Source organism: Helianthus annuus, chromosome 14 (assembly GCF_002127325.2).
Source record: "Helianthus annuus cultivar XRQ/B chromosome 14, HanXRQr2.0-SUNRISE, whole genome shotgun sequence".
Classification (NCBI taxonomy): domain Eukaryota; kingdom Viridiplantae; phylum Streptophyta; class Magnoliopsida; order Asterales; family Asteraceae; genus Helianthus; species Helianthus annuus.
In genome coordinates, this window is record NC_035446.2 from 71,328,960 (window position 1) to 71,341,352 (window position 12,393).

At 34.9% G+C, this 12,393-nt stretch overlaps 1 protein-coding gene across 2 annotated transcripts; it reads left to right on the plus strand.

Annotated features, from left to right (window-relative positions):
- Positions 1 to 1,480: 1,480 nt before the first annotated feature.
- LOC110908313 (protein CMSS1) lies at positions 1,481 to 7,024 on the plus strand. Of its 2 annotated transcripts, none has more exons than XM_022153228.2 (7): positions 1,481 to 1,825; positions 3,474 to 3,669; positions 4,796 to 4,868; positions 5,109 to 5,158; positions 5,914 to 6,027; positions 6,191 to 6,352; positions 6,737 to 7,024. In XM_022153228.2, exons 1-6 carry the CDS (start codon positions 1,591 to 1,593, stop codon positions 6,327 to 6,329), a joined length of 807 nt encoding a protein of 268 aa, XP_022008920.1. In that variant the 5' UTR covers positions 1,481 to 1,590; the 3' UTR covers positions 6,330 to 6,352; positions 6,737 to 7,024. The 2 variants fall into 2 exon arrangements, with proteins under 2 accessions (XP_022008920.1, XP_022008919.1); XM_022153227.2 differs by having other exon boundaries at positions 1,482 to 1,825; positions 6,730 to 6,992.
- Positions 7,025 to 12,393: the final 5,369 nt, after the last annotated feature.

Genomic DNA, 12,393 nt, shown 5'->3' on the forward strand with positions numbered 1-12,393 from the left:
TTTTTTCACCAGGGTTTCCAAACCGCATTTCGGTGTAGTGAGCTGTTTCTTTAATGCAGCATTTGTGCCTTCGGCTCTATTTTTCATAGTTTGATAAAATGTTAGCGTTTGATTGGTCCATGCAGATACAAATTATAGCGGGATGTGTTTAACCAGTTTTCCCACAGGTAATTAAAAACATCTGAAAAAAAACATATTCAAATTATATATCTATTTAAATAAATGTATTAACTTAAAAGAAAATGTACGTTTACATTGATGATTAAGAAGGTGTATATGAAGCTTGGTGAGGTTATAATCGTATAACTCCTCGTTAGTAGAATCACACACAGTTTTCCACTGACGAACAAAGTCCTCCCAATCTGGTTGAGTAAATGAATTCTTGCAGTGCTTTTACGATATTCTGTAGGATGTGGAACCTGCAGAGATATCTGTGTGCGGCAGGGAATATTTTTTTACACGCGTTTATCAGTGCTTGGTCTTTGTCCCTAAGAATTACATGCGACTCCATACACTCGTTCAGCATGGACCTAATCCTGTCCAGGACCCAGACGTACGTTACCTCTTGCTTGTTTGAAAGAAATGGATGCGCAACACAAAAGGTTTGGTTTGTCGAAGTCATACCCACAACTTGCAAAAATAGAAGATTGTACATATTAGTTTTGTAGGTCGCGTCGACCATAAGCACATGCGGGAAATGCATGTGCAACACAAAAGGTTTGGTTTGTCGAAGTCATACCCACAACTTGCAAAAATAGAAGATTGTACATATTAGTTTTGTAGGTCGCGTCGACCATAAGCACATGCGGGAATGGAAGATTGTACAAATACTTACCTCGTTGAGGTCTGGCAACAACAACGGATTATCATGGGGACAAAAGGCGGAGACGACCTCCTCCGCGTGATCATCATTTCCTCTCCCATCGTAAGAATCAGGAACAACAGACCCCTCCTAATACAAACGGTGTGCTAAGTATTTCATAAACAAAACAAACAAAACAAGTTAAAAAATACTATACCACACTGCTTCCCGGAATAAACGTGCTCGTGTTTGTGTTGGACGACTCACCGAAAATGTAATTAAGGTTGAACCAAGATATGGCGGAATCTCGAATATAAAGAAAAAACTAAGGTAAGCATTGACTTTTGTGAAAGAAAATTTTCAGACGAGTCGTATTGCAATTGATATATATCGTCGATATGCTCATATAATTGAGCGTAATTTCTACACTTTTAGGGTTATATAACCAAATCAATACGGGTCGTATAGCCTATACGACCCGTATAGGGCTAAAGTAATTTCCTGTCAATCACTTTATGTCACTCTCGATAGACAACCTTGTATCAATACGCATCGTATAGCCTAATACGATGCATATTGGATACGCATGTAAAGACAGTATCAATCTGACCTTGGAAATTGACTGACCTTGAAAATTGAATAAACCACCTAATACTAATACGAGCTCTGACTCTCAAACAACCTAGAATTGACACCGGTAAAAGAAAAGTTATAGAATTTTTCAACAAATAAAACCACCCAGAGACAGAGTTGATAAAACCCTGTTTGTAAACCTAGACGCCATAACCATGGCAAAACCCCAAAAACATTCAAAACCCCATGGCCGCAATGACCTCAAACCCAAAACCAAATCATCAAAAAAACTTAAAAAACCCAAACAAAAACCGCCGCAGCTCCCGCCGCCGCCACCACCGGCACCGGAATTGTTGACCACCGCTTCACAGCAGCTGCAGTTTTTCATTCAGCAGTATCAGTCAGCAAATAGGATACAACTCTCTTCTCTTGAACTTGAATCTTTTACTGGTATAATATATTTATTTATACAAGTTTTTTAAATATTGTTATTAGTTAGTTTGTGGTTTATGTGTAATAATAATTGATCCCCAGATGTTTAGTTTTACAATGTTGTTCACTGATTGCAAAGGGTCTTGGTACCCTATAGTTTACCATAATCCTATGCAGTTAAAATATCGGATATCAGTCAACGACCGATATTTGAGATATAGGTTATCTCGTCGGTGAGATATCGGTAATTAATATAATGAGAATTTATATATATAGGTTTTTGGGGTCGTGGGGGTTTAGGCTTTTGGTGGGAGGGTGGGTTTAGGCTTTTGGTGGGAGGGTGAATTTAGGTTTTTGGGGGTGTGTGGGGTGGGGGGTTTAGGTTTTTGGGGGGTGTCGGTGGGGGTGGGTTAATTGGTTTAGGCTTTTTGTATTATTGCACATGTGCGATACAATTTTTTTTTTTTTAATTTTTTTTTATATATAAAAACCTGCGAAAAAAATAATAAAAATGTAAAAAAAATTTGGTATGCTTTTTAGGCTTTTTTTTAGTTAGTTTTTTGGTTTTCTCATTTAAACTAGTTTTCTCATGATCCATCCCCTAGCAATTTAACACTAATAATTCAGTGATATATCGGTTATATTGGTCAAATATCGGTGATATATCAGGTATATCGGTCAAATATTGGTCAATTCCGTCGATAATAACGGTACCGATATTATGACCTTTACCGATATGACCGATATCTCACCGGTATATCACCGATATTAACTGCATAGCCATAATCTTCTTTTATGTTAATTGCTACACAAAAGAATTTAAGTAGGACTTTTCAAATATGTAGTGACCCTAACTTTTAACATTTTATAGCCTAAGTAAAAAACATTAAATCTTTTATGCCCAACTTTAAACCAAGCTGAGCTCAAGCTTAAGTTTTCAACTCGGTTTTATAAATATGAGCTGAGCTCAAGCTCGCCCTGGGTCGGCTCAGAATCTAAGCAAAGTTGAAGCTCGCCCTAGCTCGGCTCTTGAACAGCCCTAATCATAGGTGGCAGCCATATGCAGATTGTTTTTGACTGAAATCTTATCACGTGATGCTCTTTTAATATGTTCCAAGAAACGATGACCTTATTTAGTGTTTGACCCTGAAATATTTTCAGTTTATACTATGAATCAAGGTTTAAAAAAAACGGAAACGAGTTTCGAGGCTTTTTCTCTTCGCCTCATGAGGCGTAAGCCTCGAGGCGAACCGAGGCGGAGTTAAAAAATAAATATAAATATTATATATCTTATAAAAATAGTAATACTAACTAAATTCATCATCAAATTTATCAAAATAATCAAAAACACACATAAAAATGACATAAATTGCTTGAAATTGACACAAAAACATCAAAAACCCCTGAGGCGCACCCGAGGCGCAGCCTTTTTAAACCCCCTGAGGCGTGCCTCATAATTGTTTTTTGGCCGTTTCGCCTTGAGGCGCGCCTCGAGGCGCACGCCTCAACCGTTTTTTATAACCATGCTATCAATTATAAAACCCTCGAAAAAAAATTGTAACTGGTCATAAAGCTTCAAGAAAGCCTTTATAAGACAGCAACATAGTTAGATGAAGTTGGATTGCATTTTAATTACAAGTTGTTTTATTTATTGTTCTTTATGCAGATGCATGTGTAGTGAAGCTTTCTGAAAGCATACCTCAGGATGTGAATCATTTAAGTGAACATATGAAGGCTTCATTCGGATCATCTTGGAAAGAAGCCTTGTGTAAGAAGCAACTACCCGGGAAAAGTTGTGAACCTGGGAGGCCAACACTGCTTACGATTAGTTTATCTGCTTTGAGATCGCTCGAACTTTTCAGGTGCAAACTGACTCTTTAACCGTACAAAGCAATATTATGATTCTTTAACTTTGCAAAATTATGTTTTGATGTTGTTGCCACCCGTTTGATACAATCTATTGCTCTACGTAGGGGTTTTTTTATTTGCGTTTTGGAACTGATTATGTGATTAATTTGAAATAATCGGTTTTTTAATGTTTGGTTAACAGATTCTGCTATAATTTATTGATTATTTTTAGTGTTAAAATAAAACTATTTCTTGATCCCTTGCTTTGAGAGACTTGTATTTCAATTTCACAAACCATCTCTGTTGTTTCTCATAAAATTTTAATTTTTGGTAGAGTAAATTACATTTTTGGCCCCTGTGGTTATATCACTTTTACTATATAGCCCAAAAGAAGAATTTTTAACATATCTGCCCTCATGGTCTCAATAACTAACCATTTTGGCCCCCTTGGTTTTAAAATGCGCGCATAATGCGTGATGCGCCCGATGCGCTAATGAGAGCGCATCGCAACAGCTGATGCGATGCGTTTACGTGATGCGAGAATATTGCGCGCATTTCGCATAATGCGCTCATCGCATAATGCGCTCTGATGCGCGCAACATTGTTTTTTATGCTTTTTTCCAGATTTTATGAACTGTGTTCGGTTTTTTCCGTAATTAACATCTTAGTATGCTTGATTTGAACCAAAAAACACAACTCTTACCTTCTAATTACGTCAGTTGTTTTACTTTAAGTATGTTTTTATAAGTTTTTATGTATAAATAATTTTTAACTATTTTTTTTATAAAGAACGCATCACATACGTGATGCGCTCGCATCACGCATCACGCATCGCGCATCAGATTTTTGGACTAAACGCATCGGAGCGCATCACGCAATTTAAAACCAAGTTGGCCCCTAAGTCTAGAGATCATGGGGGCCAAAATGGTTAGTTATAGAGACCATGGGGGCAGATATGTTAAAAATTCTTATTTGGGCTAATATAGTAAAAGTGATATAACCACAGGGGCCAAAAACGTAATTTACTCTTTTTAGTAATTAATATACTGTCTGCTGATTTCTTGAACCGTCAAGAGTTTAACAAACATTCTAAGATTCTCCAGTCATTTTTAAATGTTTATGCATGCTGCAAATCTGCAGGGGTTTGAAGGCTTTTACTAAAGAATGTCCTGCTGCAAAACTTTTTGCGAAGCATTTGAAGATCGAAGAACAGGTAATACATACTTTTAAGAACCTTACTTAACACTTGTTGGTAGCTGATGATGAGTATCAAAAAGGGGTTAAACGGGATCATATGTGAAATGCCTTTGGTACCCAAGTGACATCTCGTCATTTTCTTTGGTAGCGATTTTAAAGACCCTCCCATATCGTGTGGCCTTAGGTAGATTTTCTGAATATTGAGTTTATATTTCAGACTGTGTGATAAGTGTTATAAATTTATTTTTGGCTTCAGGTTTCCTGTTTAAAGAATCATGTCAATGTTGCTTGTGGAACACCAAGCAGGTAGGCTTGAGGTGTATGTTTACCTTCCCGACATTTTTTGGGTCTACTTTTTTATAACTTTTTAAACATACATTGCATAAATATTAGAGTTAAATGCCATTTTAGCCCCTGTGATTTGGGCCAATTTGCTAGTTTAGTCCAAAGGTTTCATTTTTCGTCTGTGGGTCCAAAAAGGTTTCACCATTGCTATTTTGGTCCACTGGGTTAGCTTCATCCATTTTTCTGCTAACAAGAAGGGCAATTCGGTCATGTTATATGTAATTCTGTGAACTAGAAGGGCAATTCGGCCATATAAAATGACCGAATTGCCTTTCTCGTTAACAGAAATAATGGATGAAGTTAACCCAGTGGACTAAAATGGCAACGCTGAAACCTTTTTGGACCCAAATGCGAAAAATGAAACCTTTAGACTAAACTGACAAAATGACCAAACCACAGGGACTAAAATGGCATATAACTCTAAATAATATAATAAACATATCAATAAAATAATGATCCATTTTTGTTGATTAAGAAAGTTGTATACTTTTGAGTATATTTAGGGACACCTAAACCGTTTAGTTATTTTACCCGTTTAATTTATACCAATAAACTTTTACACAAGTCGACCCATTTTATTTTAACATAACAGGTTCAAAACTTCAAATCGACTTTAACGAATTAGAAGTAATTCTTTTTTGTAAAGGCAAGCCTTTTAGTATCTAGAAGTTTATGTCGATTTTTTTGTTTGATATATCAATGTCTACTTGTTTCAGGATCAAAAAGTTAATTGACATGGAAGCGTTGGGTCTATCACGATTATCAGTTCTTGTACTCGACATGCATACAGATGTTAAGGGATATTCTCTGTTTAGCATCCCTCAAATCAGGTTATACTTCCAACTACTTGTATATGATGTTTTTATCGTCTTCTTATAATTTTGTCCGCCTCTCGTTGCATTTTCGTCTCATAATCTCAAAATCTTCATTTTTATCAACATGTTTGGACTCATATTGAAGTATTGATCGGATTGAATATTAATTTTTGTGCAGGGATGAGTTTTGGGAATTGTACACAACCCACTTTCACCAAAGACTCTTAAATGGCAGTCTTCGCATCTGTCTCTACGGTACCATTGATGCTAACAACTTTAGAAGAAGAATGAAGGGAAAATCCGAAGCCGACGAGTGAGCAATTGCCTTGTATTCATATAGGTATATGTTGGACCTCTGCATTAAGTATATTACTAAAGGTGACAATTTTGATCAGTTAACTTATAAATGGGTCGGTTTGGGTTATGTTTCATTTCTAAAGGATCAAACGGGTATAAGCTAATTAAAGGATTTAATAAAATAGATAATGTGTCATATCAGCTCAAGTAGTTTCAGTACATAGAAACCTCAATAGACTACTATACCAAAAGAAGTCAATATTGCTTTTGTGATTTGTTATCATGTTTAGCACCCTATTATTTATTTAATTTAAAAAAAAAATAAAAAATGAATAGTGAGGTGTTTTGTGTTGGCCCCAACTTCACCCGATGTGTTTTGATCCGCATAGATTACCTAATTTTTATTTTTACTTGGATCAGATTTCAGGTTTATAGTGAATGCTTAAGAGGCTGGATATGTATGATCATGAATGTTATTTGGAATTCATAGAAGACACTACATGAGGATGGTCAAAGAAGACCCGAAAACTTGAGAGGTCCTAATCGAAAACAGGAAGAAAAAAAAAACTTAATATTTGCTCTTGACACTATTTGGTTAATGGATCTGTTTACATTGTCCAAAAAAAAAAAAAAAAAAAAACATTTAAGCATCATTATTTTGTTTATTTCCGTCATATCTCTAACTTTTGTTTATGCAAAGCCTTGATTCGTAGTCTGTCTTTCACGTTAGCATGTAAGGTCTTCTTGTAGGCACAACACTGTTCATTTCTTCTTGGATCGTTGTTCCAACATAACCTTACTCATTTACAGGGGCGGAACTAATGTGTAAGTAGCCGTAGCACGCGCTATGGCTCAACCCCGTATTTGCAGTGTATTTTTTCGGTTTTATATATAGGATACCCCCCTAAACATATAAGAGGATACCCCTAACTGCTCTAAGAGAAAAATATGAAACTTGATATTATTAATTAAGCCCAAATGATAACCCAAATTATAATACCTTTGATTATGGGCATGGGCGGCAATTGGAAACTGGAAGGAAACCCAAACGTTGAAGTGTCGAACATTCAACATCGCACGAACAGGAGTACGGGACAGAAGCCGACAATCAGCGATTCGGCCTTGCTCACGCCTTACTGTCTGAAAATTGATTCAACCTGCTGCTGTGTCGCCGTTGACCGGCAGACCTGTTCTATTTCTTGTCCTTTGAATCTTTGATAGTTTGATTTCTTGTATGATGATGTTATAGTTTATCTAGAATTCTAGTTTAGTAGTTTGTATATTTGTTAATTGTTAGGTTTTAAGACTTTTTTATCGTTTTTTTTATTATTGTTTGTGTTGGTTGTAGTTAACAGAATTACATATAAAATGATCAAATTGGCCTTCTCGTTAACAGAAAAAATGGATGAAGGTAACCCGGTGGACTAAAATGGCAACGGTGAAACCTTTTTGGACCCATAGGCGGAAAAAAAAAACATTTGGACTAAACTGACAAAATGATCAAACCACAGGGACTAAAATTGCATTTAACTTGTAATTCTTGTTTTGAAGTTTATTATAATACGTTTTTTACTAATTACTTTTAATTCCACTTTAGGTTATAATCAAGTTTCGTTAAGACTTATACTAATCTATACTATATAATAAAAGAAACCAATAAAGGGACACGTGTCATTCATTGAAGCCATCAATTAAAAGATAATTATAAAATTAAACTTAATATAAATTTAAACAATTCGTATAGCAGATGATCTAATATTTTAAAACATTTATCAGATTTAATAATAATAATAATTTCTCTAAAGGAGTGGGTAATATTATAAAATAATTTAGTAAAATTAAAGATGTTATTTTGGAGATTAAAACGGAGCTATAGACAGAAAAAAGATGGATAAGTTGTTAGGGAAATATCATTAAGAATATAGAGATTAGAAATAACTTAGGTAAAACTAATTAATGTTAACGAGTCAAAAAAATCCTAGGATGCAAATCATGTGAAAAAAGATTACGTACACCAAGAAAAGTAGTCACCAGATATAATTTTTATATTAAATTCATTCAACCTGTGTAATAAACGATGTTTTTTAAAAGATATAACATTTTTATTTTTTACCATACAAAATTACATTTATGCAACTCGTGTAATACACGGGGTTTTTAAAAATATAACTTTTTTTATCAGGTAGTATATAAAATTAGATTTATTCAATCCATATAATACATAGAGTTTATAAAGATATAACTTTTTATTGTTCGATATATAAAATTACATGTGCTCAACCCGTATAACACATGAGATTATTAAAAATGTAACTTTTTCATTATTTAATATATAAAATTAAATTTACTTAACCCGTACAATACACGTGGTTTCTAAAAATACAACATTTTTTATTATTTAATATATAAAATTACATTTATTCAACCCATATAATAAACGAGATTTTTAAATATATATTGTTTTATTATTTGATAAATAAAATTGTATTAATTCATACCGTGTAATAAACAAGAGTTTTAAGGATATGTATATTTTTATATTATTTGGTATATAAAAATACATTTATTCAACCCGTGTAATACACGGGGTTCTAACCTAGTTATAAATAGACATAACTTTATGTGTACTTTTCTTAACCTTAGACTATCTCCAATGCTAAGGGTGCCCTTAGACGCCCTTAGTTGCCTAATCAGCTGCCACATCATACCCTTATCTTAGAAATCCTTAAAAACCCCAATTTCACCTCCAACCATACAAATATCCTTACCCATCCTTATATTTTCCACATCATCACCGTTTTTTCTTTAAGTTTAATTACTTAAATTATAAAAAAGTTTCTAAACAGTTAATATAAGTAATATAAAAAATAAAAAGTAAATAAAAACATATATTGAAGTTTTATATGAAATTGAAGTTTTACCGTTGAAATAATTTATTTGTTTTAGAAATTTAAGTTTTAGATGAAGTAATGCATGGCTTTAATAAGTTAATTAAATACTTCTTCAATAAAATTATCAAAAAAGCACTTCTCCAATAAATCAAGCGGTGAAAGTAAAATATAATGTAATGAAAATGGCACAATAACCTATGTTTTTAAGCCCTTGCAGAAGGATGAAGTTTTCAGATTTCTTCACATCAGAGCGCCTTCAAATTTGGACAATTCCACCTCATCTTGGGCGGTGACTGTTCAGATGCGTTGGAGTTAGCCTTAACAATCTTACATTATATACATAATTATATGTACTTATAAACCTTCTTTCTAGTTACTAAGTTATAATTATTTACAGTTAAGTCTTAACGTTTTATCAAATGTTATCATTTAAAAAAAATATATGATATGTTAAGCTATTAGGCTGCGATGTCACACCCCCAAATTACCACATAGGGAGTGTCCCTGTTAGGCGTGTGACATACCAATAACGAGCCACCAATTACATTGAACCCATACAAGTTATAATTAAAATCCCCATTATTAATAAAAACATCTTCAATAAGTTTAAACGAAAACCAATAAGTTCAGCGGAAGCAAATAGTAAACGAAGTTAAACTGTTTCAAAACCAAAGTATAATATCAAGAAATCAGTCACATAAATCCTTCCTGTCGACCCATGACCACTCCAGCTACTCCAGACAGCAAGTTCCCAAATCCAAAATACCTAACGACCTGCGAGCATGCAACAAGTGTATCAGACAACGCTGGTGAGTTCATAGTTTTACGAAAACGTTGTTTACCAAGTATGTAGTTAATCCAGTGAAGTTAATTCCCGAAGTAATGTTGAAAACAATGTTGATAATACCCCGATACAAGACGGCTTCTGATAATTTTGCCCTTTCTCCAATGCTCCTATCAAAGCATTGGTCATGACTAGGTCATTAGTTCAACACCCGTCCTCCCAGGAACGGGGTGAGGTTGCCAAACCTAAGTAGCGCTACTAACTAATACCATGTTACCTTCCCGGTAACCAAACAACACGGAGGGACTTTAAAGGTGATAGGAAGAGTATATTATCCAACATTCCCGTTTTTACCCAAAAGACTTATCCCTCCCAGGAATACCCACTGACTGTCCCAACCACCGGGACGCATGCTCAAGAAAGATGAACTCACCTTTGATTTGCTCGGTAAGATTGTCTACTTAATTACCAGTTGATCAAATGCGTCCTAAAATGGTTACGGGTAACGATCAGTTTTTATGTACACATAGATCGCATATCTCATACACAATTAATTCTTGCCTTCCCTTTTTCACATAACAAACAACTACTGTACAAGTAGCACACACGTAAAGTTCAAGCCATAACAGTCAATCCAGTAGTCTCTAGCATAGGCTTAGTTCATAAGCCAATCCATCACATTAATTCATATGTACAAAACACGCAACAGTTAATCCGTTAATATCCGAAAGGGTGCAACATACAAAACAGTAGTACACAATTAATCCACACATTCATGAACACATAATCAATCCCTTATGATATGCATTCTGTAGATCGCCCCCCCCCCCCCATTTAATCCATGAAGCCCATTTAACTAATACATCCTAATGGGTTCTTATCTATTAAATCTTGTTATTCATAAGCAGCCCAACTTAACTCATGAATTTGTTAGTTCATTCATTTAACAACCCAAATTACTTATATACATAATTCATCAGTCAAACCTCCTGACAACTACCATGTGCCATCATTTGTACATTCAACTACCATGAACTATTAATTTTCTATATCCTATGTACACCAAATTCAACTTCAATAAACAATATATCATCTCATAAATTAATTCACTGACTATTCTGACAACCACACTAGGATATGCACATGGTTATTTGATTTGACCAAGACACATGGCCGCCATTTTCTTAACAAACATTAAACACAATCACACTATCATGCATATTGATAAGTAGAAAAAAAAACCTTAAACTTCACAAATCAATATCATGACCGCAAGCTACTTATGAGCACGTGACAGAACCATAACAGCAGCCATCGAGTTTATTAGCGCATCCAGAAATCATTATGTTCACCACTTACAAAAATTAGTACACATTAAAATCATCATCACTTTAGAACCGAGATTATTATTATTCATATTGTTTTCAAACAACTAACAGACTTCAGCAACGTCGACTTATTACTATGCATACAAGTAAATCACTAACGAACACCCTAAGTTACACAAGAATCATGACCGCACATATAATTATATCGACAAGTTATCAATCATAATCATACCATTCGTCAATTCCTAACAGTCTCCTACATGAGCGATTTATTTATGATGATTCAAACGAACCCGATACGATCGAAAAACAAACAAGATAGTTCACGAAACATAACCGAGATGAACCAAGTATGGAAATCCTTGACTGATTAAAACGTACCGATCGATCAAGAGGAATGCGAGCTTGAATGCTGCAAGTGATGATTCTGGGATGAAAGCTCGGCCGATGGGGATGGTGTTTCAAAAGATTACTACTCTCACGTTGACTTGAAGGGATCTTAGGGTTTCTATTGGTTTGGAAAAAGAAGTTATATGAACTCCCACATGCATACACGCATCCAAAAAGAGTGGGTTTGGGCTCGGTTTGGGTTTTGGGCTGCGAATCAAACTCGTGTGACGGGGGTTTGGGCCAAGTCTTATTAAACTAGGGGATTGGGCCGAAGGTTTTAAGGGCTCAAATGTGTTGTTTATGTTTGACACTTATGTGGCCCAAGTGTTGTTGAGTGATTTGGGTTGTAAAGCCCAACTACCAAAGTGTTTGATGCATTCAACACTAGCGAGTTCATAAGATTATGAAATAATAGAATCCTTAATAAACATTAAGCGTGCAACCATATTTCACAAGTGGGTCGAGCCCAACATGACACTAGTTCGGGCCCTTAGAGACTTGGGCCGATGACTGCAATTCACAGAAAATGCAAACAACAACAATCACATGTAATTTAACATAATGCACATAGATAAAACACAACGATACCAATTGTGAGGTGAAAATAAGGAGATGCTAACCCTAATGTTCGGGTTGTCACATCATCCCCAACTTGAAAGAAATTTCGTCCCGAAATTTGACGAGTACGCAT

Excerpts from the sequence above, each read along its gene's own strand:
- LOC110908313 (XM_022153228.2), top strand. The coding sequence starts at position 1,591 with ATGGCAAAACCCCAAAAACATTCAAAACCCCATGGCCGCAATGACCTC. Across the intron at positions 1,826-3,473 it reads TGAACTTGAATCTTTTACTG|ATGCATGTGTAGTGAAGCTT; the intron begins GTATAATATATT and ends TTCTTTATGCAG. Across the intron at positions 4,869-5,108 it reads ATTTGAAGATCGAAGAACAG|GTTTCCTGTTTAAAGAATCA; the intron begins GTAATACATACT and ends TTTTGGCTTCAG.